General features: G+C 44.6%; 1 protein-coding gene across 1 annotated transcript in view; it reads left to right on the top strand.

Moving 5' to 3' along the window:
• Nucleotides 1-27,538, top strand: part of ATXN10 (ataxin 10) — a 142,514-nt gene that overhangs the window by 53,687 nt on the left and 61,289 nt on the right. The window contains exons 7-9 of the mRNA XM_068970734.1: nt 497-662; nt 8,676-8,784; nt 10,988-11,157. Coding sequence (XP_068826835.1) covers nt 497-662; nt 8,676-8,784; nt 10,988-11,157 — 445 coding nt within the window. The remainder of the gene's footprint in view (nt 1-496; nt 663-8,675; nt 8,785-10,987; nt 11,158-27,538) is intronic.

Raw genomic sequence — 27,538 nt, forward strand, 5'->3', positions numbered from 1 at the left:
TGGATGGCATCACCGACTTGATGGGCAAGAGTTTGGGTAAACTCCGGGAGTTGGAAATGGACAGGGAGGCCTGGCGTGCTGGCGATTCATGGGGTCGCAAAGAGTTGGACATGACTGAGTGACAGGACTGAACTGAACTAAAAGTAGTGAATAAAAGTTAGCCCACTTAACTTTGCTGTTGTTACAGTAGATGACGTATTGTATAACTTATTTGACAGCATTATTGAAATGTGGAATTTTATTTCACGGCTCGAAGTAATAGATATAACAAGGTGCTTATTTCTGTAGCTTATTCACTGCAAAGAAATCAAGATTTTGAAAAATAGGTTATTGATGAATTGTATTCACAAAAAATATGTTTTCCCTAAGTAGACATTATAAGTAAGTTAGGAATTTAAAAATAAAAGTACTCTCCTAAAATGGTCTCTAGAAATATTTTTAGTATTTTACAATTTCAGTATTACATATTCATGTAAAAATCTTCTCTGTTTTACAGGGTTACATTGTTAGACCTTATGATCGCCAAAATAGTGGGCGACGAGCCACTGACCAAGGATGACGCCCCTGTGTTTTTGAGCCATGCTGAGTTGATCGCGAGCACTTTTGTGGATCAGTGCAAGATTGTACTGAAACTAACCTCTGAGCAGCATGCCGACGATGAGGTGAGTGAACAGAGAGGTTTTCTGACTCAGCGAGGTCCTTGGTGACAAAAACTTTAAATATTATTTAAGTAACATACCTGCTGGGGACTGAATGCTTGTGGCTGGACCTCCTCTGAAGTTTCCTGGTCACAACCTGGTGCCCAGGGTGATGGTGATAGGAGTAGGGCCTTTGGAGACAGTTGGGTCATGAGGGCCTCATGGATGAGGTTGTAGAAGATATCCCACAAAGTGTCCATGCCCCTTCCACTACATAAGGCCACAGCGAGAAGTCGACCCTCTGCAGCCCTGAAGGGGGCCCTCCCCAGAACCCAGCTGGGCTGACACTATGATCTTGAACTTCCAGCTTCCGGAACTAAGAGAAATAAATGTTGTTTATGAGCTACTCTGTCTGGTATTTTGTTACAGCTGCCCAAGCTAAGACAGTATTCTTATTTTAGAACAGTTGCGAAAATACAGATTAGTGAAAGTAGTGCCCTTATTCTTACCATCCTGAGTTTATGACTTAAGAAACCGTAATTAATATATCTTCTGGGCAGTCAACACCAAATACGTGCATGCATGCACACACACAGGCTTTCACAGAGAAATCATTTTATGCTGCCTGTTTGTAAGTTGCTGTTTTTCCTTCTGCTGAGTGTGAAAAAGCTGCATGAGGGCAGACGTTTGGACGGTAATATTCCTAGAACCGTGCGCAGAGGAGGCACTTGGCACCTGCCTGCTGAATGCATACGTAGAGCATGCGCGGTGAACGCCGTGAAATGCTGCTGCGGCGTTCTGTGTATCGCCTTTGCCGTACCTGCCCTCAGTCCTGCTCATCACAGTCAGTGCTGTCGTCCGTCCGCTGTCTCTGGGTGGGCAGGTGGGCCCCAACCCACAGCGTCGCCTTGAGAGCTTTGTGTGGGCGTGTGCACCTGTTCACTCCCACAGTGATTGTGCCCCTTCTGCCATGCAAGTGCATTTCCTTCTTTGTGAAAATACCTTTTTCACAGTTGCTTTGCTGTGGACTTGCTTTGGGTCCCACACAGGCCATGCTGGGTCTCGCTGATAAGGTCAACTTCTTACCCTTACGTCTGTGATAGAAGGGAGGAAAGTCTTCTTACTCTTGGGCTGCTTTCCTTTCTGGGGAAAGATTCGCCCCTGTTTCAAGCAGGAGGAGCAGTGAGCTATGCTTCAAGAAATTTTAAAAAAAAAGAATTTTCCAGGAGACAGAAAATGAAGTAAAACTTAGTACTTGTTATATCACAGCTTTAAACTTTTTCAAGACATGAACATTTATAGTATAGATGATATCAATATTGTAATAAGACATTACCTGATGTAACTTTTTATGTTTAGGAAAAGCTGTATCTTTCACACTTTTTTCTTTAACAGTGGGAGAAATTATTATGTATTAATAGCTAGAAAATTGTAGTTTTGGGGGGAAGGCCCAAATAGTCCACCTGTTGAAAATCCATCAATCTATACACTCAAATTGCCAACATCTGTTGGATCATAGAAAAAGCAAGAGAATTCCAGAAAAACATCTACTTCTGCTTTATTGACTACACTAAAGCCTTCGATTGTGAGATCAAAAGAAACTCTGGAAAATTCTTCAAGAGATGGGAATACCAGACCACCTTGTCTGACTGCTGAGAAATCTGTATGCAGGTCAAGAAGCAACAGTTAAAACCAGACACAGAACAACGAACTAGTTCGAAATTGGGAAAGGAGTACATCAAGGCTGTGTATTGTCATCCTGTTTATTTAACTTATATGTAGAGTACATCATGCGAAATGCTGGGCTGGATGAAGCACAAGCTGGAATCAAGATTGCCAGGAGAAATAGCAATAACCTCAGATATGCGGATGACACCACCCTTATGATAGAAAGCAAAGAAGAAATAAAGAGCCTCTTGTGAAAGGAGAATGAAAAAACTGGCCTAAAGTTCAACATTAAAAAAATGAAGATCATGGCATCTGGTCCCATCACTCCATGGCAAATAGATGGGGAAACAGTGAGAGACTTTCTTTTCTTGGACTCCAGAATCACTGCAGATGGTGACTGTAGCCATGAAATTAAAAGACGCTTGCTCCTTGGAAGAAAAGTTATGACCAACCTAGACAGCATATTAAAAAGCAGAGACGTTACTTTGCCGACAAAGGTCCGTCTAGTCAAGGCTATGGTTTTTCCAGTAGTCATGTATGGATGTGAGAGTTGGACTATAAAGAAAACTGAGCACTGAAGAATTGATGCTTTTGAACTGTGGTGTTGGATAAGACTCTGGAGAGTCCCTTAGACTGCAAGGAGATCCAACCAGTCCATCCTAAAAGAAATCAGTCCTGAATATTCATTGGAAGGACTGATGCTGAAACTGAAGCTCCAGTACTTTGGCCACCTGATGCAAAGAACTGATGCTGGAAAAGACACTGATGCTTGAAAAGATTGAGGGCAGGAGGAGAAGGGGACGACAGAGGATGAGATGGTTGGATGGCATCATTGACTCGATGGATAAGAGTTTGAGCAAGCTCTGGGAGTTGGTGATGGACAGGGAGGCCTGGCTTGCTGCAGTCCACAGGGTTGCAAAGAGTCGGACATGATTGAGCAACTGAACTGAACTGATATGCTTGTGATTTGTGCATGTTAATATATATATTATCCTTTAAGTTAGAAGTTTTTTAAAAAAGCATTAGTAGTTTTTAAGGAGACCCGTACCTCAGTATTTAATATATCATAAACCCCGTGGTGCGTAGGAGCTGGCCTGTACCAACTTCTGAGAGTCGGTTATTATTAAATATTCAATAATTTGTGAGCTGGTTGTTAAACTCTTGACGGTTTCAAATCAGCCACGGTGGAAGTGTTTATACCAAGTACTTATACTTTGGAAAGCAGGGTATGTTTACCAGTCGACTTCGCACTGTCAGTTTGCCAGCAAGCCGCTGCATTTACCCACCTGTGATGTTTTGGGGACAAGATGTCCAATAAAGTTCTCATGATGCTATGACCTAAAAATCAGAATGAAAATAGATGTTTTTATAGCATCTAGGCTTCCCTGGTGGCTCAGATGGTAAAGAATCTGCCTGCAGTGAGGGAGACCTGGGTTCCATCCCTGGGCTGGGAAGATCCCCAAGAAGAGGGCATGGCAGCCCACTCCAGTATTCTTTCCTCAAGAGTCCCTATGGATGAAGGAGCCTGTAGCCCTACAGGCCATGGGGTCGCAAAGAGTCGGACATAGCTGAGCGACTAAGCACCCAGCACACATTTTTTTATTTACATAATTATGTGGCTTTAAAATCCTGAGGTTTTATTCATATGTTCTTTTATACAAATAATCCTCGGTTCTCATGCTAGCGTGCAAGTCTCTGTCCTTTGGTATATTTTGGTGTACTACTCGTTTCCAGTATGTGGTGTATTTTTGTCAGTTCTGGTATGCTTATTTTTTTTAAGATTTGCTTTGTCTTAAGTTTCAGTCTTGTCACTTGTTGTAGTGAAATTTGCCTTTCTTACAATATAATATTTCCTTTGTTGTAAGAAAAAGTAATTCAAGCCAAAGGCAGTGAAGCAAAGTTAAGGACTCCTCTTTTTCACCCAGGCCCCGTCTATTTTCTATAAACTTAACAGCATATACTTTTTTCCTTCCAAAGGTTTTATTGTGTGTATACAAATGGCAACCCACTCCAGTGTTTTTGCCTGGAGAATCCCGGGGACGGGGAAGCCTGGTGGGCTGCCGTCTGTGGGGTCGCACAGAGTCAGATGCGACTGAAGTGACTTAGCAGTAGCACACACCTATATACTTTTGTTACTTTTTAAAACACAGTACTATATATTCTGTTCTGTAACTTTTTTTTTTTCACTTACTCTGATGTATCTTACCCTTGGACACATATATTCATCTCATTCTTTTTAATAGTTGAATAGTATCACACTGTATACAGCCATCAGAATTTTTTTTATTTGTTCCCATAGATGTACATATGAGTTGCTTCCACATTTTGTTTTTTTTTTAACCTTTACAAATATTACAACAGTGAAACACCCTTATAAAAATACCTTTCAGTTTTGGGCAAGTCAATCTGGGATTATAAATTCCTGGTAATTGAATTGCTGAGTCACAGAGAATGTGTTTATTTAAAATTTGTAAGAGTTGTTTCTAAATAACACACCTAAGTGCACAAGAGTATATGGGTCTGCGCCCTTTCACTAGTCTAATTATCATTTCTCTCTTACTTTTCAGTGACCTATATGTTGTTTGTTTTTCATATCAGGTTACCTTTTAAGATACTTTTTTTTATGAGCATTTTCAGAAAGTTAAATGTCACAAATAGAAGAAACTTTTTTTGCCCATAATTTTTTGTTTGAATTTATTTATGGTAGTCTTAGCCTTTTGGGAGTTTGTTTTAATTCAGTTAGGTTTATCAGTTTTATCCTTATGACTTCTGAATTTCTTTACAGATTTAGTAAAATCATCTTCCCTTAGATTGTGGAAATGCTGCTGCTGCTGCTAAGTTGCTTCAGTCGTGTCTGACTCTCTGCCACCCCATAGACGGCAGCCCACCAGGCTCCCCCGTCCCTGGGATTCTCCAGGCAAGAACACTGGAGTGGGTTGCCATTTCCTTCTCCAGTGCATGAAAGTGAAAAGTGAAAGGGAAGTCGCTCAGTCGTGTCTGACTCTTAGTGACCCCATGGACTGCAGCCCACCAGGCTCCTCCGTCCATGGGATTTTCCGGGCAAGAGTACTGGAGTGGGGTGCCTTTGCCTTCTCCGAGATTGTGGAAATAGACACCTGTATCTTCTAGTTCTTTCAGTACATTGTTCACATATTTAATTAACCTAAGATTTATTTTTGTGTAAGAAGTGTAGCATAGATTCAAATGAATTGCTTGTGTCTTTTAACTCTCCAAGATTATATAATCTTTGGTAGAAGACAGCTGGATTTGAACCTGGATTTCTTCTATTTCTGGTGTGTAATCTTGGAAGTTACCTACCCTCTCTGTGCCCCAGTTTCTTTACCTGTAAAATGGGTTGTATTTTACTATAAGCACTGAATATACTGATTGGTACCTAGCTGCTGCTGCTGTTAAGTCGCTTCAGTCGTGTCCGACTCTGTACGACCCCACAGATGGCAGCCCACCAGGCTCCCCCGTCCCTGGGATCCTCCAGGCAAGAACACTGGAGTGGGCTGCCATTTCCTTCTCCAGTGCATGAAAGTGAAAAGTGAAAGTGAAGTCACTCAGTCGTGTCCAACTCTTAGCGACCCCATGGACTGCAGCCCACCAGGCTCCTCCGTCCATGGGAGGAGTAAGAGTGCTGGAGTGGGGTGCCATTGCCTTCTGGTACCTAGCTAATATTCCCTAAATGTTATTTGTTAATTATAGTATCAGTACCATTTGTTGAATAATCTGATCCTTTCTACTAATTTTAATGCCACCCAAATCATGTTAAATTTTTAATATGATTTTGCATCCATTTCTGTATTTCCGACCTTTTACAGTGGAAACTGGTAAGATACTAACCACTGTTAAAGAATTCAAAGAGCCACGTGTTTATATGTGATAAAGGAATGCTGAAATGAACTTACAAAGAGTTGCAGAAACTGGTCAATGAACAAGGAAGTGATTACTTGCATTCCAGCCAAACAGAAGTCATCTGCGTTTCTGTAGACAGGAGCACTTTGCATCATCATCAGTTTTCTGCAATGACAGTATTGTAGAATGGCTCAGAGACTCTGAGTGGCAAAGTGAACCCAGACAGATGACCTGGAAACAGTCTGCCTCTCCTTCACTCATTTCAGAATTGTATCCTTTGCTTTGCCTGCATCTTTTTTCCCCTACTGGTGCCTGACTTAATATACACAGTGTTACAATAGTTATAAATATTGGAATGGCATCTCACATATTTCTCTTGTTTTTTAAAGAGAATTTTTTTTACTGGCTGTTATTTCATTGCTGCTGCTAAGTCGCTTCAGTCGTGTCCGACTCTGTGCGACCCCATAGACGGCAGCCCACCAGGCTCACCCGTCCCTCGGATTCTCCAGGCAAGAACACTGGAGTGGATTGCCATTTCCTTCTCCAATGCATGAAAGTAAAAAGTGAAAGTGAAGTCGCTCAGTCGTGTCTGGCTTTTCGAGACCCCATGGACTGCAGCCTACCAGGTTCCTCTGTCCATGAGATTTTCCAGGCAAGAGTACTGGAGTTGGGGTGCCATCGCCTTCTCTGTTTATTTCATTATTAGTTTCCAAATACTTGTTAGAAGCATTTCATTAATGAAAGCATTCTGATGATTAAAATTGGAAATTTGTTAGGTGAGGATAGATTACTTTTCTTTTGGGTTTATTTCATATAATAATATAGAAATGAGGAGTTCAAAGGAAACTTTCAGATCATCTCTTCCCACCCCCTAATTTTGTATCCTTTTATCATGAAAAATTTCAAACATAGACTAAGAGAAAAAATGTTGTTAAACCCCCATCACCCAGCTCCAGAACTTATCAGTTCCTCATGGTTCTTGTTTCATCCACAGTCCTTCCCATTCTTAGGCTGGATGCCCCAGATTCGCATAGGGTCCCACGTAGTCCATCAGTTAACCTTTTATGCGTGTGTCTGAAAGATAAGACTTTATATTAACACACGAGTGAAATACAGGTAACACATCCGAAAACTTAACAAAATGTGAATATCAGATGAATAGTATTCAACTGTTCCCCATTGTCTAATATTTTTTTTCAAGTGTCTTTCTTTGAATCAGGATATAAGTAAGAGCCATACATTACAATTTGTTGCTGTGTCTTAAATCTTTAAATAGCCTTCTAGAGCTGGTTTTGTGAATTTGTACAAAGATGATGAGTTGTTTAGTTTTGCTTTTAATCATTTTGAAGTCATGGCTTACAAACCATTGGCTTTGTTTTCAGTTTTAGCAGTGATTCTTCCTCATGGTCTCCTGTGCTAACCAGGGGAGCCTCTCCAGTTGCTTCTGATTTCTTCGGGCACGACCGGGGAGTGTCTTGATAGCTGCCGTGCTCCCTGGTATGACAGGGTGTCCAGGGCAACTTTATGTGTGCTCTGTCCTGACTGACAGCCCGGCAGCCGCTTCCTCAGGGAGAAGTGGTGTCTAAAGATGCCAGGCTGGGCAGCTTCCCATTTAATAACAGAGGATGCCAGTGCCGTGCTAAGAAGTTGATAGCTTTGCTCAAGTCTTTTGAACAGACTTAGCATCTGGATATTTTCTCCTAACTTTTAAACTAGCACATGAAAGCAGTGAAAGATACCAAAAATGTGTGTTTATTGCTATCTCAGATTTCAGAATACTATATTAAAATATAGTCTACTAATTGGAGAATAATAAATACACATTTAGAAGTTTTGAAAGGAGGTAGCTTGTTTTTCTTTTGAAGAACATTATCTGAGATAATGAAATTGCATTTGAAAATTAGACTGCCTATTGCCATGCAGCTGGTGGTTTCTTGATCATGTAGTTTATTTGATATAAATTATTTAATGGTTATGTGAACATTTTCAAATAATATTATCTTTTCCAACTATTAGGATAGCATATACGTTTGTATTTACCCAGAAATAATCCAAGTTATTGCAGTTATAGTTCTTTCAGGCATTGCATTTTACAGGATTCCTGTGGACAAGAAATTAATGTATTTCATGGGTTACTTAGTAGAACTTGCTTGCTGGGAATTCTTTAAAAAGAAAGTACTTGCATAAGTGTTACGTACATAGCTAGTCATTTTGAACTTTTATTCCACTGTTGGAAGGTATTTTTGCTTGAATAAGAACTTTTCTGACTCTTTGCTCTAAGAAGCCGCATGATCTTGCGTTCTTGATGGCAGACCTGTTGTTAGTGAAAACGATTATTCCTGTGTATATTTAATAGTTCGGTTTTGTTCTTGATCGTTCTGGTTGTCTCTTTAGATGTGTTACAAGCATTGTCTCTTGACTGTTCTTTGTAACATTTTCCTCTCCTATGATTATTTGTGACAGTCACATCACTTAGCTTGTCTTGAAAGTCATGTTTTCTTTTCTTTTTAGGAGGCACTGGCTACAATTAGACTTCTTGATGTCCTTTGTGAAATGACCGCTAATACTGACCTGCTTGGCTATCTGCAGGTTTTTCCTGGCTTGCTGGAGAGAGTGATTGGTGAGTGAAATATCACACATAGTGTTGTTTTTAATCAAAAAATCTTTGACTTGTCATACTATAGTATAAAGTTCAAGCACAGATCCTTAATGTTCAGTGTATTGGTCTTCTTTTAAGATTTTTGGGAATATTTCTTCTTGAAAGGACTCGTTGTGTTTTGGCAGCAGGTCTGGCTTTTGCCCCTTACCGCTGTTTATCGCCTGCTCAGTGGAAGGGGACCCTCGTCCTTTTACGCAGGGCGCCCCGAGTGCTGTCCCATCAGTAGTGCTTGTGACAATGGTGGTGGGGTAGGGAGGGTTATGAGAAGATGGGGGGGTTTCAGTGACGATGGTGATTTTTATGCTGCTGTCGTTTTACCAGTTTTGTTAGTAAATTTTTCCCAGCTTCACTTAGGGAACTTGAAGAATATTGCCGTATCCATAGTAATTACGTATTCCATTCTTATAAGGAAATTGTTTTAAACGGGAAGCTATTGTTTGAAATATTACCATCTTTGCTAAAAAGCTGTTTGCAAAATAAGTTCACTTATTTTGTAAGTAATAAGTTCACTTAAAACCTGTTGCTTGTGGTTAGCCATGCTTGTGGTTGCTGTTCACTGTTGGCTTTTTTTTTCCTTTATTAAGACAGTACATTTATTCTGGAGACCCATCTTCCAGGAAAGATGAATTGGCGTCCAGATGGGTAGAGGAGTTAGCAGTGAACTTTAGAAGATACTTAGAATCTCATATCAGTGCTTTATTTCGAATGCAGTGCTTTCAGTGATAGTTAAAATAAGACATCACAAAACTGAGAAACCGAATTATTGCAGGAAAAGCATGCGTGTGGAGCCTGAGCAAACGCGGGTGGTCCGCCCAACTGCCGGGTCACTAGCTTCTCCGAACCTGGTTTCTTCGTTTTCAGGTCAGGAAAGTGGCCTGCCTTTGCTGACTTTGTTGAGAGCGGTGCTGAGATAATGTGGAAACGGTTTGTAAACCTCTGGAAGACTGTCCGCTTTCGCAGGCTGCCTGTAGGTGCCCTCACAGAGCATAATAGTGTTAAGGGGCTTCTTCTGAGTGCACCCAGACGGTAGAGAGCTCGTGCTGCCTTCCGACTATCTGAGCAGGGGAAGGCAGTGTCGGCATGCTTCCCAATGTCTGTCCTGAGGCTCGTTGCAGATAGGCGCTGAAGCTGAGGGGCGTCCGTGGTGGCTTAAATGGTGAAGAACCTGCCTGCAGTGCAGCAGACGCAGGTTCAGTCCCTGGGTCGGGAAGATCCCCTGGAGGGAGGAATGGCAGCCCACCCCAGTATTCTTGCCTGGGAAAGCCCATGGACACAGGAGCCTGGCCGGCTGCAGTGCATGGGTGGCTGAGCTGGACACGACTGAAGTGACTGAGCACGCACTGCAGTTCACACATAACTGACTGTAGCTGTCACATGAGCGCCTTCATAAAGAGGTTGGATTTGGAAACCTTGTACTAGGGAAGATGGAAGAAAAGTTTTAGCTGACCTTTCTGTGTGGATAAACAGAAAGTCCAGGTTGGGCTAATCATTTGGCTTATCACCCCCCAAGTCAGCGTTATGGTAAATTCTAAGGCAAATGCTGAAGAGCCTTCTGACCGTTCCTTTGATGAAAGCTTTCAGTATTCTGTGTGTGCCTGTGTGCTAACTCCCTTCAGTCTTGTCTGACTCTTTGCAACCCCATAGACTATAGCCTGCCAGGATCCTTTGTCCATGGGATCCTCCAGGCAAGAATACTATACCTGTATTTTTATTTTAATCCGTTAAAATAAATTACATTTATTTATGAGAATCTAGTACAAAACAAGGCATTCTTAAGAGTCCCTTGGACTGCAAGGAGATCCAGCCAGTCAATCCTAAAGGAAATAAGTCCTAAATATTCTTTGGAAGAACTGATGCTGAAGCTAAAACTCCAATATTTTGGCCACCTGATGCGAAGCACTGACTCATTGGAAAATAACCTGATGTTGGGAAAGATTGAAGGTGGGAGGAGAAGGGGACGACAGAGGATGAGCTGGTTGGATGGCATCACCGACTCAATGGACATGAGTTTGAGTAAGCTCTGGATGTTGGTGATCGACAGGGAAGCCTGGTGTGCCGCAGTCCATGGGGTCACAAAAGAGTCAGACACAACTGAGCAACTGAACTGAACTGAGTACAAAACAAAAATTTTCCTGTGGAAAACAGTTTATCCTTTCTGCTGTAGATCTTCTGCGCCTGATTCACGTGGCCGGCAACGACTCCACAAACATCTTCAGCGCCTGTGCTTCCATTAAACCAGAAGGTGATGTCTCCAACGTGGCTGAAGGCTTCAAGTCTCACCTCATTCGCCTGATTGGGAATCTGTGCTACAAAAATAAAGATAACCAAGACAAGGTAAGTAAGGTTCTTAGTATGCTTTATACATATACCACTTTATTTAGAATATAGTATTTAGGATTTAGAATCTATTCATTTTCTGGAAATGAAGCTTTGAAGTGCTTAGAGAGTATATGTATATGTGTGTGTTTCCACAGCTTGACATAATGTGTCATATTTGTTTGTATTAGGGTTTCTATTTTTTATAATTTCTGCATTATATTTGCTCTTTGTGTGTTTGAACCAGTCTCCTTTGTATTAAACAGTCAGTGTGTGTCCTAAGCCTGTGTGTTTGAACATACTACTTATTATATGGAGCACATGAGTGAAAAATAGAACCTAGGAATTTTCAAGCACATAGTAGACATTTGATAAACAGAATTTCTTTTGGACCATTATCTTAAGAAACAAACAGATCTTAACTAATGTCTGTGCCCTGCCTTTATGCATCATAAGCATTTCTTCCAGATACTCTGACGTGGACATAATGTTTAAGTGTAAATCTCTGAAAACTCAACAGATTGCCGTTGGAGACCTCTTTTGTGCTGAACAGCTGAGGGGTAATTGTATTGCTAATATGAGAGGGTGATAAAAAGAGATAGCTGGAGGGCTGGACCGCATGCTTCTCTTTGAACAGCCTGCCTGTGTCTTTCCAGAGTCTTGCTTTTGTTTGGTGGCATTTGTTTTGCTTTGTCAGATACTGAACATATGTGGGGCAGATTATATTTTTCCAAGATAGCTGCAAAAATATCTATCACTCTGTATGTAATTGCAATGTGACTTTGCCACTTCCCCATCAGAGGTTAGATTTATTTCTCCATCCTCTTGAATCTCAATGACCAAGGCCTGTGACTGCTTTATAAAATATGGTTATAAAATATGGTGGGAGGGATCCGGTACCACTTCTGGTCTAGCCCTTGACTGGTCGGGTAGATTCCATATCTAGGCTCTTAGAGGCCAGTCATCACGTGAGAAGTGCAGATTCCCTGAGATTACCACGTCCACATGGAGAAGCCTGCATGGAGGAGCATGCAATGCAGTGAGGAGAGAGAAAGGGGCTGGTGAGCAAGCCCCAGGGCAACGGGCACAGACGTGAGAGGCTGGCTTGGAACGTTTTAGGTCATTGCCCAGTTTCTTTGTCCCAAGTGCAGCTCCTCAGTTGCCCAGCTGATGCATGAGTCAGGGACAGCCTGCCTGGCAAAGCCCTTTCTGAATTTGTGACCTACAGCATTGTGAGTAAAAATTTTGGGGAGAAAATAAGTTGTGTAGGTTCTGCTTCTGTTAATGGCCCTGTAAGCTACTATTGGACTGATCCTCCTGCAGGTAGTGAACTGTGGACAAAAGACAGCAATGTGAAGACATTCCAATTTGATAAAAGTTAGATTTTGGAGTTGAGATGACGCTTGGATGAAGGGCACCACAGAGTTGGCCATGTGGGGCAGTTAAAGCTCTGATAGAAAACCTATAGGTCTTTTAGCTTAAAGAGTCATAAAGGACAGTTTGGAGCAGCCACAGCTTTTGTAAAGTGAAAGTGGAAATCCTGGAAAGAAGAAAGTAAGCCCTACATACTACGTACCAACCGCCTGAATCTCTGCTGGTGCCTGAATCCAAGACACAGCGTCAGGCTCCAAGCAGCTAGGCTAGGGACAAGATAATGACACTGAGATTTGAGCTGCCAACTTAAGAGTCTCGGTTTAAGTTGAACCAAGATAATTACCTACTGAAACAAATAGGATACCAGTATTCTGTAGAGGAATATAATAGAACCTAGAGTTGCCCATACCATAGCATTCACAGTGTCCAGGATAACTTACATCCCAAACTTACGTGAAACCCATTATCAAGACAAAAAAGATGGTGGAGTTGGAGTGTGTGATGACACAGAGACGGGTTCAGAGCAGTTGTGACTGCACAAGGATGCAAGGGAAAGCTTGCTTTGAGTGAAAGAGAAGACCGCTTTTCTCAGCAGCGAAATAGAAGCTATGTAGAAGAACCAAACAGAAGTCTTAGAACTGGAAAATACAGTATCCAAATAAAATATAAAAATGTTACCGAATGAAGGTAACAATTCAATAGAGAGGACAGAGGAAGCAGTCAGTGAACTTGGAGGCAGAGCAGTAGGAGTCATCCAGTCTAAAGAGCAGGGGAGAGAAAAGACTGGAAATGGAGTGGCCATCCTCAGATGCTAAAGCCTGGGCTAGTGTGGTAACTGGGATCGTTCCTACAGGACGTGGCAGAGACATGCTGGGCAGCTTGCCCTTTTATTATACACGTATGCTATTTCAGTGACTCCTCATCTGTGAACAGGCACGAGTGGAAGACTACTAATCCACCCTTGGAAAATTACTGGACTGATTTTTATAAGAGAAAGGTGATAGAGAATAAAACACTTTACCTTTTTAATGACCAAGACCGCCTTTCTTCAGGAGCACAAAAGAGGTGGGTTTCTTGTGTTTAACTATTCTTTTGTTGCTAATTTGGATTGCGTTCTTAAAGGAACAAAATGTAGTAACCCTTAAAAGGCTTATGAAGTAACTCACTGAGGTCGGATCAGATTGCAGCGTAAGTAAATACAGAGTGTGCCCCCGGGCTGCTCTGGAGAGGTCGTGGGGCTCACAGGAAGTCAATGGTGTGTCCTTCATGTGTGCAGTTGCTGATAGCTCTGCTGACTTCTGAGCAGACATTCTCGAAGGTATGAAGGCGTTCGTTCTTTGAGCGTAAGAATGCCTCTGTTTCTCCTACATTTTTTACCTACACCAGCAAAAAGCTTAGCCTGAAAGCATTGCTTGTGGGATTTTGTTCTCCTTCCAAAGAAGCTATCACAGAATCACAACTGTGACTCACTGGGTGTTAGCCTTGCTCATTGATGCTGCAGAGGGTGGAGTTCATTTTGGAGAAACAGATGGTTCTAGAGCACGTCCTGATCACCATGCTGTTGATTTTCATTATAGCATCTGGGTTGTCTCACTTCTCTGCAGCTCGGGCCTAGAAGGATGTTTGGCTCTTTCTCCATGACTAAAGATACGTTAAGTGAAAGTGAAGTTGCTCCGTTGTGTCCGACTCTTTGTGACCCCATGGACTGTAGCCTATCAGGCTCCTCCGTCCATGGGATTTCCCAGGCAAGAGTGCTGGAGTGGATTGCCATTATGTGTTAGGGGGATTTTATATCATCAAGCTTAATGAAGTTAATCCTTCACCCAGAGTGGAAACGGGGCTGATGGTTTGTTGAGTGTCTGCTTTGTCCAGCCTTGTGCTTATGGACATGTTATCCTCTTTCATCTTTGCATCAGTCCTGGAGTCAGGTTCTGCCAGGCACACCGTAGGGAGAGGCCACCAGTTAGTGATCTGCAGAGTCCAGAGCAAAGTTTAGGTTTGTCTGCGAGCCTGGGCCTGCGCTCTCTCCCCTCTACCATGGGGCTTCTCATCTGGAAGCTTTCCAGGGCTTTGGGGAAGATGTCTTAAATAGACTTCCTGAGTGACCTGAGATGCTGGAGGCTAACCAGGCTCCTTGGGTCCGCTCTTGGTTCAAGTCGGCCACCCTCTTGCAGCTCACGTCTCTGTCTCTGAGTCATCCATTCATCAATTGTGGGTGGCCCTAGCCTTGGGGACCCTTAGATGGATAAGGCAGGCCGGAGTCTCCTCCTGTGCAGCTTCCCCTCTTGGAGCACGGAGGGACCGTCCTTCCTTGTTGAACCAGAATCCCAGAGTTATTGGCACATATTTCCTTCAGTCTTCGTGCACTGCTGACTGTTCTGAGGTTTGGTCAGAAGTCGTTTAAGCCCAGCTAGGTTTCTGCTTATCTGTGTAACTGTTCATCACATTGAGTGTGGTGCCCACCTGCGGATGGCTCCCCCCGTGATTAGTTATGTGACCCTTTCTCTGTTACAAAGGTCATTTCCTCTGCATTAGTTCTTGGAAACGTTTTGACACCTCTCTGGCAAGGCTGAAAAGATATTGTCTCCATTTTCTAAATGAAGAAACTGAGGCTCAGAGGGACTAGGTATGGTTTAATTCAGCTGGCGTGTGTGGAATGGACCCTGCTGTGTGCTGTGTGCTCCGCTTAGTAGGGAGGCGTGCAGGGGCGCCCGCAGCTCCAGCCAGAGTCCCTGATTTGAGGGGGAGGGCACAGTGGGGGAGGGGCAGCCCTCTGTAAACTCAGATGGGAGCTGGCCTGCACCATAGTGCCAGGAAGGGCGATAATCTTTCCATTTGTGTCCATGGGCAGTTTTCAGGAGGGTCAGGCTGCCTGGTCTGCGGTTGAAAGGTGCTCAGAGATTTGTTTGCCCCGGTTCTCCGTGTGTCCCAGCTCTGCACGTGGTGGAGTGTGTTTCCTGGGCTGTGAAGGAGTCTCTCACGCTCCCTTTCCCGGGTCGCCGTAGGGGCTGCTCTCCAGCGCAGCGCCTGTGCCTGCTGTTCTCACCTGTGGCTGCGCTCAGCTCGCATGGTGTGTCCTGCCGCCTCTGGTGCTGGCTCGCTGCTTGTAGACCTTGGTGGGCCTGAAATGGAGGTTGTGTCTTGGTTTCTGTCATGAGAAGCACATGGGTCTTAATGCTGCAAACATGGCGAAAGCACTCTCCCGCTTCCCCTTTGTTAGAATAAGGGACGTTCGGTTCACGTTGTTGCTTCCTCATTCTTCTTCTCTTCGCTATTGTCGTGAACTCTTGAAGTGGATGCTTATTATTGAATAGGAGAAAGACTGAACACAGTGTTTGTTTTTTTCATAAAGCTGAATGCATTCTTTAAAATGGATGAGCAGGTGATCCAGTTTTTCTGCCTTCTCCCCGACACTGCCCCCCCACCCCAAGAACTCATAGTGACTGAGGTGGGCCATCCACTGTTGTGGCTGAATTCATTCTGCTGAAGCTTTTGTGGAAATGCTGTTCAGTGTCTTCTCTTCCCCCTTCTGCTCCTGACTGAAAGATTGCTAGCTTTCACACATACGTTTGATCCCATGTGTTCAAACATATGCACCCATAAAGCTTTCATTAGAGGCATGACTTCATTTTAAAAATAAGTCCATTCTATGTGGAAAAGTTCACCATGTAAAGACAGTAAACTGTTTGGCCACTTGTCTATTGTGAAGGCAGGTTTCATTTCTATATCTTTGTGATGCATTTTCCAGTAAATGTTTTACCCACTGTGTGACCCCCAGCAACTCAATTGTACCTGCCATATATAAGCATTCAGTAGATGTTTCTTGAATGAGAATTTATTTTAAAACATCTGTCAAGTGTCCACGACATACTGAGCACAGTTGTTGATGCTGAAGATACAAAGCAAGTAAGACACACTCTTCCTCTTCAAGGAACCTACATTTTACTATAAAATTTCCTGACCATGCTTGCAAACAAAGGCAATTAAAATAACTTTTCAAACAAAAATGAATGTTCCGCTAAATGCTGGCTTTTGTAATTATTTGTAGTTTGCCTTATTTTTATTTAATTTATCCATAGCCAGGATATGTGTTAATATATAGCATAAAATATTAGTTATTAAAAATTTTAATTCAAAGTTTAAGCTTTGTAGCTCTGATTGCACTTTTTTCATTAAAATTTTAGAGTAAATAATGATTGTTAAGCATTCATAAGAGGATTATTTTTACGTCCCTTTTTTGAGGGGGAGGGGTGCCTTTCACATCCATATAGGAGGAACCACAAACAGGCAAACCATTATATCCTTTTTCAAAATGATTTCTTTCTATTTAAAATGTTCTTAAGCAGCATATTTGCCTGTTAAATCATGAAACTTAAAAAATCTGTTGCTCTTTCCTAATTATTTTCTTTAGGTCGTTGCTCTTAGTGGGGATCAGTCCTTGTTTTGTACAGGATTACTGGCTAACTTACTAGTTACCTAGACAGTTGACTGACTCGTTTATTTGTTACAGTTGCAGAGAGAGCACCACTGACAGGCGTGTGCTAGTGTTTCCCTTTGTGCTGCTCTCAGTGGGTTTGGAGATTCCCAGATGGTTCAGGGGTAGAGAATCTATTCTGCCTGTCAGTGCAGCAGACATGGGTTTGATCCCTGGGTTGGGAGGATCCTCTGAAGGAGGAAATGGCAGGCCACGCCAGTATTCTTGCCTGGAGGAGAATCCTGTGGACAGAGGAGCCTGGTGGGCAGCTGTCCACGGGGGTCACAGAGTCGGACATGACTGAGCATGCCCGTGTGCATGTCAGGTGGGTTTGGGTGGCAGTGCCCTTGATGCTCAGCCCTTACGCAGGCAGGCATCTGCCTTCTTGGCCTGTGCTCGGCCTGTGGATGTCCCAGCCTGCACTCATCACACTGACCTTAATTTAGCCCTCAGAGCTGAGGATCACAGGATGTTTTTTCTGCAAAACCATCTGAGGTTGGTGCAGGGAAGCTTTCTACTCTGCGCTCCCCTCTCTACCTTGCCTTGTCTGTTCCTTGTTACTGTCGTTCCGTCACTCAGTCGTGTCCGGTTCTCTGTGACCCCATGAACCGCAGCCCAGCAGGCTTCCCTGTCTTTCACCATCTCCCAGAGCTTGCTCAGATTTGTGTCCATGGAGTCGGTGATGCCATCCAGCCACCTCATCCTCTGTTGTCCCCTTCTCCTCCTGCCCTCATCTTTCCCAGCAGTGATACCTCCGGCTTTTTAACATGCTCTCTAGGTTGGTCATAGCTTTTCTTCCCAAGGAGCAAGTGTCTTTTAATGTCATGGCTGCAGTCACTGTCCGCAGTGATGTGGGAGCCCAAGAAAAGAAAATCTACCACTGTTGCCACTTTTCCCCCATCTATTTGCCATGTAGTGATGGGACCATGATCTTAGTTTTTGGATGTTGAGTTCTAAGGCAGCTCTTTCACTCTCCTCTTTCACTCTCATCAAGAGGCTGTTTAGCTCCTGTTCGTTTTCTGCTATTAGAGTGGTGTCATCTGCATATCTGAGGTTGTTATTTCTCCCAGCAATCTTTATTCCAGCTTGTGCTTCATCCAACCCAGCATTTCTCATGATGTACTCTGCATATGAGTTAAATAAGCAAGATGACAGTATACAGCCTTGGCATACTGCTTTCCCCACTTGGAACCAGTCCGTTGTTCCATGTCTGGTTCTAACTTGCTTCTTGACCTGCATACAGGTTTCTCAGGAGGCAGGTAAGATGGTCTGGTATTTCCAACTCTTGAAGAGTTTTCCACAGTTTGTTCTGATCCACGTAGTCAAAGGCTTTAGCATAGTCAGTGAAGCAGAGTAGATGTTTTTCTGGAATTCCTTGCTTTTTCTGTGATCCAACGGATCTTGGCAATTTGATCTCTGGTTCCTCTGGTTTTTCTAAATGCAGTTTGTACCTCTGGAAGTTCTCGGTTCATGTACTGTTAAAGCCTAGCTTGAAGGAATTTGAGCATAACCCTGCTAGCACATGAAATGAGCACAGTTGTGTATTGAACATTCTTAAGCATTGCCCAACTCCCCTGCTTTCTACACCCTGCCCGATACCCCCAGTTTTTGCACGTGTATATTCACGTAGCAGTTTTTGTTTCTAGTTCCTAGTGCAGCACTTGTGTGTTGTTTCTGCTTAAGACTTCAGTGTGATGCACGTAAACTGACTACCGGCAGAACCGTGACACAGAAGTTGATCTGAGTATCACTCAGGTGTCACTTTAGCGAGTAAAAGTGATTTCTTCCTAGTCACCCACAGCCGTCGCCACTGCTCTTCGCTTCTCCCTTGAGGTTGACTCCCTCATGAAACCCTTGCCCTAGATCTTCCTGGATGATAGTGGTTAATCCGCCCTCTTTCCCAGGCACATATTTTTCCGCTTTTACAGAAAGCTTTGATATCGTAACTCTACGCCTGACTAACTGGGGAATTCCAGGTAGGCTATTGAAGGTGTCCTGGCATTGAGTCCTCCTGGCACTGGCTCTTCTCTTCCCTTGGCTTGTAACGTTTGGCTTCATAAATATGAGTGATGTACGCAGGGAAGCCTTACAACAGACAGACAGCTTGGGGTAGTGCAGAGAGTCCAGACAAGGCTGAGAGAAGCCCACATCACCTCTCAGTTTCACCACCTTTTAGCTGTATAGGATAAATTTGGACAAGTGACTTAACCTCTCTGAATCTCAGCTTCTTCACGTGTAAAATGGAAACTGTTACACCTGCCTTACGGGGTTGGAAGGATTAAATGTGATCACTTACATGTAAAGCATTTGGCAGTACCCGCTCCTCCTTCCCCCACACCCCGCCACCTCCAGCCCCTCTGTGAGCGAGTAGCTGTAGTTCACATCAGCGTCTCCCCACTGTGGTTATTGAGATGGCCGTTTGTGCACAGCATCTCACAGTATTTACAGACCATTCCATACTCTGTGCTTTGTTGTTGCTGATTAGTTGCTAAGTCGTGTCCAACTCTGTGTGACCCCTTGGGCTGTAGCCTGCCAGGCTCTTCTATCTGTGGCCTTTCTCAGGGAAGGATACTGGAGTGGGTTGCCGTTTCCTTCTCCAGGAGATCTTCCCAACCCAGGGATCAAGCTCACATCTCCTGCCTTGGCAGGCGGACTCTTGACCACTGAGCCACCAGGGAAGTCCCACTCTGTGTTTATCACCTTTCTAGTAAATGGGACTTTGGGGAGGAAGCACAGTGAAAGCAAAGTATGCGAACCTTTTTTTCCCCTCTTTAGTTTGACTACCAACACTTTCTCAGTTGAATTTCCCTTTTGTTATTGTCGACTAGAGAGCTGAAGGGTTTTCTGTGTGGATTCCAGAATTGGTTCTAGCTTAGTCTTGAGAGTGTTTTAAGGGACTTCTGAATTACAGGTTTACGGCCCATCTCAGACTGTGTGTTTTCCTCTGTCGGAAACTAGTTGCACAGAATCCCAGCTTATTGATTTGAAGATTGAATGTATAGACAAGAGCTGGCTTGCTTAGAATTCCACATCTTTGTAATGTAATCCGAGTTCAAGAAACATGTCAAAATTCATAAATCAAACCGTCACCATTAGTTTCCTGAACTTATAGTTCCTGCTGCAGTAAATGAAATTAAAATTCCTAGCTAGAGGACACATACCATGGCTGAGTGTGTTGCAGCTGTCTGTATCTTGTAGAGTGATGAGCTCTTCTGCAGAAAAGGTTTAACATTATTTCAAACGAAGAGTCATGCTAAATACAGAAATACCATGCGACTCACTGTTGTCTGTTCCATACTAACCAGGCTCCAGCCCATGCCAGGCTCTTCCATGCCGTGCTTTCTCCTGTGGCTCCCACCGGTTGTGTTCCTCAGAGACTAAGCTCCTTTGCAGGCAGGACACACCCGGTCTGGTTTAACACCCTCCATACCACCGAACTGCAGTGTGAGGAGCAGTGAGCAGAGGGTGAGAGCCCTATTTTACTGGTTAGTCAGACCTTGGGTAGCTGAGTTATTTGGAGCAGTAGTAACAGGCTGACCTCTGACCTCCAGACCCAAACTCCGCTGTGCTCCACTAGGTTCACATTTGCTGGAGAAAGAGACATTCGAAATCTTGGACCAACCTGTAGGAGTCCTTAAGGAGGGGCATCTTTTGTAAAACAATGCACACAGGACTGACTTTTTCTTGGCAATGATTGTATTTCTTAATTCCTGTTGAACTGTTTTCAGTAGTCTATAACTTCTTCAGATTAGTGTAGAAAACTGCATTTCAGGGATATGCATATTTCTCAGAAGCATCATTTACACGTTTCTTACGTACCAAAAGAAAGAGTGTGAAAGTCATTTGCCTGGGGTGACTCAGCAGTTTGTAAAAGCCTGGTGAAAAATTCAGTTTACTTTGCTAGGCCAACTGGTCAGTTTCTAAACAGTAAGGGTTTTAAATGGATTTGTGTTCAATAGTAAAAACCTTTATTTTGCAGTATCCAAAATAAGAGGTATCTGAGACTTAGGTGAGGGGGAAAGAAGCTGCGTTCCTAGATAAAAATATAGAATATTGTAAAGATACTTGTTTTTAGACTCATTGTTTGTTAACTGTTCGGCCAATTACAATCCCCTGAGTGGGGAACTCAGAATTTTGAGAAAACATGAAAATAATGGAGGAATTGACAATATTAAAATACACTTTAAAGTTAAAATAACAGTATACAGAAATGTATTGTTTAGTGGAAGCGAGCATAGAAGCAGACACCTGAGAAGTTATAAGAAGTGAGCGTGCGACAAGGAAAGCCCAGAAACCCAGAGAGAAAAGAGAAGTTTAGTGTGAATGTGAATGAGAGATGATTGATTAACTAGTTGGAAAAAAATCCAGCTTTACCCATAACAAACACCAGAATAAATCTGAAATCGATTAAAGTGTTAAAGATAGAACTGTAGACATATAGATAGTATTTAGTTGATTTTTTAGATTAAGCAAGGACATTTTATGGATTAGAAATAGTGAAGATTATTCTAGATTTCACTATAAGTAAATGAGACACTCTGGCTCAAACCAGCCTCAGTTCAGTTCAGTCACTCAGTCGTGTCCGACTCTTTGCGACCCCATGAATCGCAGCACGCCAGGCCTCCCTGTCCATCACCATCTCCCAAAGTTCACTCAGACTCACGTCCATTGAGTCAGTGATGCCATCCAGCCATCTCATCCTGGGTCGTCCCCTTCTCCTCCTGCCCCCAATCCCTCCCAGCATCAGAGTCTTTTCCAGTGAGTCAACTCTTCGCATGAGGTGGCCAAAGTACTGGAGTTTCAGCTTCAACATCAGTCCTTCCAAGGAAATCCCAGGGCTGATCTCCTTCAGAATGGACTGGTTGGATCTCCTTGCAGTCCAAGGGGCTCTCAAGAGTCTTCTCCAACACCACAGTTCAAAAGCATCAATTCTTCGGCACTCAGCCTTCTTCACAGTCCAACTCTCACATCCATACATGACCTCAGGAAAAGCCATAGCCTTGACTAGACGGACCTTAGACCAGCCTAAATAGGTTTAAACCTGCTGCTACTGCTGTTAAACCTGGGTTCTGCTAAATCATAGCTGGGTGACCCTGAGCAGAATATTCAACCCCTTTGCAACTCTGTACTCATCTTATGGCAAAGCAGCTGTGAGGGGTAGATCAGCTCGCCCATGTGAAACATCGGATAAGTGCTGCATCACGGTCAGCTGTGTTTATGCGTATGCTGACTTCAGTATTGTAGATAATAGTAGAAACAGTCTACTTTTCCATCCACTGGGGCTGTTTTGCTCAGTTATGGTAATATGATATACAGCTAATACAATCATGTTTTCAGAAAGCAGGTACCATGTTGGTATAGTGCTCGTGATATCCTGGTCAGTGGGAGTTCAAAGTAGGATACAACATTACATCTCATGAGCACCTACTTTTTATGTTTCTGTGTCTGTTATATGTGTATTTATGCAGACACATATATGCATGGCCAAATGACCCCAAAGAAATACACTACAACATTAATAGCAGTTATCTCTGGCTGGTAAAAGTAAGGATTGGCTTCTTTTTCCCATATGCTTTTTATAGTCATCTCTCAAGAGCACTTGGCATTCATGCATGCTGAGCTGCTCAGTTGTGTCCGACTCTTCGTGATCCTTTGAACCGTAGCCCACCAGTTTTGTCTATCTGTGGGATTCTCCAGGCAAGGATACTAGAGTGGGTTGCCATTTCCTCCTCCAGGGGATCTTCCCAACCCAGGGATCGAACCCGCCTCTCTTAATGTCTCCTGTACTGGCAGGCGGTCTCTTTACCTCTAGTGCCACCTGGGAAGCCCATAGTCATATACAGTGCACATGAGTCATTTTAATAATAATAAGAAAATTCTATTAAGGGAAACAGGCCTGAATGTAGGCTTCTGGTTTTCCTCTGTGACAGGAGTATGTCCTGAGTTCATTAGCAACCAAGGTTAGTTTTTTCTTTGTTGTACTTCAGAGTAGGACACCATCCTGACCCCTCTAACCAAGGTCTGGAGGCTTTAATAATTGCAGTTTAAATTTATTTTTAGTGGAAGGATTTGAAATAATGAAACATGAGCCGAGGATCTGGATGATTTTGCCAAACAATAATACCTGGGCTGGGGATGGTGCATGGGGTGTGTGTAGGAAAAAGAGGAGAGAAAATAATAAAGTGCATTCTTCCAAGGTGTGGAACACTAAGAGGAATAGGAATTCAGATTCAGCCTTTATTGTCAGGACCTCTGATTTGGGCACATTAGCTTTGGCTGAGTGCAGCAGTTCCCAAGATTTCTGCTACATATCTCCACTTAATAAAATCGGAGTGCTTGTGATACTGTGAAATTTCTTTGTATCTCCCCAGGCTTCATTTCTTTGGCTAAATGAGAAAAGTGCTCTTATTGCAAATGTTAGAGAGTTCTCTCCTTTTCTAAAAAAAAAATATAATGGAGCTGTCTGTCACACATCTAAAACAGTTTTGATCTTTAGCATATTTCGTGTGTTTTTTTTACCCCTCCTGGCTGCAGCTGAAAATTAAGAGGATCAAAGTCACGTTCATATAAAAAGCCTTAAAAAAAAAATCAATACTTGAAGTCCCTATTGGACTGCTCACCGCTCCTGCTTTTAGAAGCCTACTGCTTATCTCATCCTGATAGAATTTAATTTCAGACCTATCACACTCTAGTGGACCGAGAATGATATTTAGTCTCAAACTGTGGAATTTAGTTGAATTCGAATCTGTTTCTGTGTTGCCGTTAAGAGTAAAATCAGGAATAATTTTGACTCCAAATATGAACGAATGTGCTATTTGGCATCGCGAGAGCTTTTAGTTCAGTTCAACAAATCTGTGTCTGCCGTCTGCTGTGTGGCAGCGAGGACTGTAGGCGCTGGGGCTGCAGAGATGGGTTTGGCCTGGTGCTTACTCTCAGGGAGTTCACACTCGAAGGGGGAGACAGGTGTGAACATAGGGTAGTAAGTGGTGTGTGCAGAGTCCTCAGGATGAAAAGTAGAAAATTCCTAAGTGCTTCATACCAAGGGTTCACGTTGGAGCTTCAGCAGGAGCTCTGGGATCTAGGCCTTCGGGGATGAACTGAGCAAGAGGCTGGCAGACCAGAGGGTTGGCTTGGCAGGCAGAATGGCTCCTGTGAGCACGTGTGTGGGCCCACGTGCTGTGTGCTGGACTTCACTGGGACCCAGGGGTGGGAGGTCGGGTGGTGGGGTGGTGGGGGACGAGCGAGGTGGCTGGAGTGGAGGGCTGGCCAGCTGGGCTGAGCAGGCCTTTGTTTGCCTTGCTGACAGACTGAACTCCACGGGAGACAGTCTCTGTCTCTATAGAATCATTAAAATATCTCTTGTTGCTGAAAACGGTCTGTTCTTTTTTCAGATCCTCTCATCCCCTCATCGTGTGCCCCAGCCTCCAGGAACTTAGTCCTGGTTGGATCCCAGATCCCTTCACTCTCCTTTTCCGCTGTGGCTTTTCATTCTTGGCATCACGGGTGGTACAGAGGCTGCCCAGTGGCAGGATGTGCCCCAGGCCCCCCAGGGCCTTCCCGGGACTACTCCGCCCAGCAGCCAAGCTGGCAGGGAGCCCAGGTGGACGTTTGCTGCGTGAGCCTCCCCCGACTCCCTGCTTCTGGCCTTCTCACAGTTACCTTCAGTACAGTGTATGGGGATTTTTTGATTTGGGAAAAAAGTTTAAATTCCATTTTTGTTTACTTACTAAGAACACAAGCTTGGTACACTTTACTTCTCAGAGTCTCAGCTTCTTGATCTGTAAAATGAGATACCATTACTGACTTCATACATTTGTTCTGAGATTAAATTATTCTTTGTGATGAGAACTGCTCTTTATGCGTGTTCCTCAGTGGGCTGTCTGGAAGGGAGTTCTGTCTGTCCCGTTTGTGCCGAGGCCCGTGTTCCCCCACATTGCCCGCCTCTCGAACAGAGTGTCGGAGGGGCCTGGCTCCGGGAGCAGCCGTCATCCCCAGCGGTGGCAGTGTCCTCCTTGTGGCTCTCGGCGTGGGCTTCTGGGGGGTGGCACCACGAGCAGGTGCTGAAGCGGGAGAAGGCTGGGCCCTGCCGGTTCCCCCTCTGCCTGGGAGCTGCCAGATGGCCGCCACTGTCCCTCGACACGAGGCCTGGCTGGCTTTCTCTCGGAGGCAGCATCCTGGAGCCGGGGCCGGGGCAGGAGAGCCGCGTCAGCCCTCCCGGGGAGGCGCACGCTGCGCGGTGCTTGGACGTCTGTGGGGGGCCCCCCTGGGCGGGCGGGGAGCCCCAGCGCTCCCGACCTTCAGTCTTCCCCGTGGTCGGCGTCATGCTGTCAGTCCCGTCGTCACCTTGTATTTCCTTCAGCTCTGGTTTGTGTACGAGGCGCATACACCTTGGAGAGGAAACACTTCAAGCCCTCATCAGGTTTTCACTTGGTAATGTGGTTGGGAGCAGCCAGGACTCTCCTCCTAACTGAGCCTGAGGCCTGAGCCCCGTCACTGGAGTCTCCTCCTGTGTGGTTGTTAGTCGCGGAATCGTGTCCTGCTCCTGGCAGCCCCATTCAGGCACCACAGCCCGCCAGTCTCCTCATCCATGGGACTTCCCAGGCAAGAATAATGGAGGGGGGTTGCCATTTCCTCCTCCAGGGGGTCTTCCCGACCCAGGGGTTGAACCTGTGGCTCTCGCATTGGCAGGCGGATTACAGCGAGTGAGTAACAGCAAAGGAGTCACAATGCCAGAAGCAAGTGCTGCTTGGTGCTGACGGACAGACAGCTCCCAGTCTGTTTACACACGCCAGTGCGCTTACCCTCAGGTATTTCCTGGTGGGCTGCAGTCCATGGGGTCGAAAACAATCGGACACAGCTGAGCGACTGAACAACAGTTTCCTAGAGTGGCTGATACTGTCCTCATCATACAGACCTGTAAACTGAGGCCCATCAGGGTCGAACAGCTTGCTGAAGGTCACACACACAGTCCACAGTGGAGGCCCGTGAGAACCCAGGCGTCCCAGCTCCACAGCCTCCCAGCGACTCGCTGCTGGGCCCTGCGCTGGGCCCAGAGGCACTGCTGGCCGAGTCTCTGTGGCAGTCGTCTGTGGGGGACATAGTGAGCCACAGGCAGGGTGCTTCCTGTGTTCTCCTTAGGATCACAGATTCTATTTCTGGTTGTAAAGGAATGCACGCTGAGTATCCACTATCAGTCTTACAGGTGTAAGAGTAAAAATGATTCTCTCTGCTTATCCAGACTATTTTTAAGTAGTTAGTATTCTGAGTACAGTCTCAGAAAACTGACATTTTCAAAAAGATACTTTTGTTAAAGAAAATTTTATCTACTAATATATACTATACACACACACACACAGACACACACACGCACACATTTCCTGGAAAATTCCATGACAGGAGCCTGGCGGGCTGTAGTCCATGGGGTCATAAAGAGTCAGACACGACTGAGCACGCAGGTCTCTCATCTTACACACCTAAGCAGAGAGGACATGTGTTCTGTGAGCATTTACAGACAGTGAGCTATTGGCATTAAAAGAAAGTAGCTTGGTCGCTGTGATGAACTTCTTAATGGATATTTCTAGTCTGTGTTTGACAGAAATTTGCTGCAAAGGCCGTTTGGCATCATTTCAGCCCCTCTGCTGAGAATTTGCTCCCCTGTGTGAGCTTGCTTATTGGGTGGGTGGCTGGGGTGTGATTGTCCTTTCGGGTTGGACTCTTTGTGTTATTGTACATCTTATGTTACAGATCCCTCCCCAAGTGACAGTTAGCTCATGTTACTCTCAGACATTTGAATAATTGGTTTAACGTGAGGCTAATTTCTGGGAATGACTCATCACTATTTATGTGGTATGAGTTAGTTCAATGTTGAATTTACCCACTGGAAAACTCCAACAGGAAACCTTAAAAATAAGTCCCTTCCACGCAGTGCTGGGACAGGAGCAGGCCTGGAGTTGAAATTCCATCTTCTGAGGCCCACGCAGGCTGTGCCTGAAGATGGAAGAAGAGGTGACTGGAGGGTCATAGGCGAGAGGAGACGAGAATACAGTTTCAGATGTTTTCTGAAACAGATCACACCCTGCCCCTTTCTGTGGCAAAGAGTGACTTGGGTCCGCACCTGCAGCTCTGGAAGGACAGCCTGGGGCCTGGGGGTGTGGAGGAGGCCGGGCTGGGAAGTCTGAGCTGGGAGGCGCGGGGTGGGGGCGTTGACAGAAAAATCCGACTGGGAGCAGGGAGGGGGAAGGCGTGTCCCTGGCCTGCTGGAATTTCAGCCCTGGCAGCTCTCAGCTAAATCCTCCTCTCTCCCCCAGCCCAACCCAAACCAAACAAAACAAGAATATCTCAGAGCTTCAGTGCAGAGAGGGGCAGTACCAGCTGATGGGCAGCCCTCCACCACCACCCCAGCCCAGGCCCCAGTGGAGGAGCGGCCTCTGTTTCCCGAAGCAGCAAGGCCAGTCGGGGGAGGCCCAGGACAGGGGCCCGCACCCTTATCTTAGTCAGATTTAGAATTCTGCTGTTTCCCCTCTAGGGCCCCTGGAGAACATGTTCCAGAAG

Source organism: Capricornis sumatraensis, chromosome 4, assembly GCF_032405125.1.
Source record: "Capricornis sumatraensis isolate serow.1 chromosome 4, serow.2, whole genome shotgun sequence".
Lineage (NCBI taxonomy): Eukaryota > Metazoa > Chordata > Mammalia > Artiodactyla > Bovidae > Capricornis > Capricornis sumatraensis.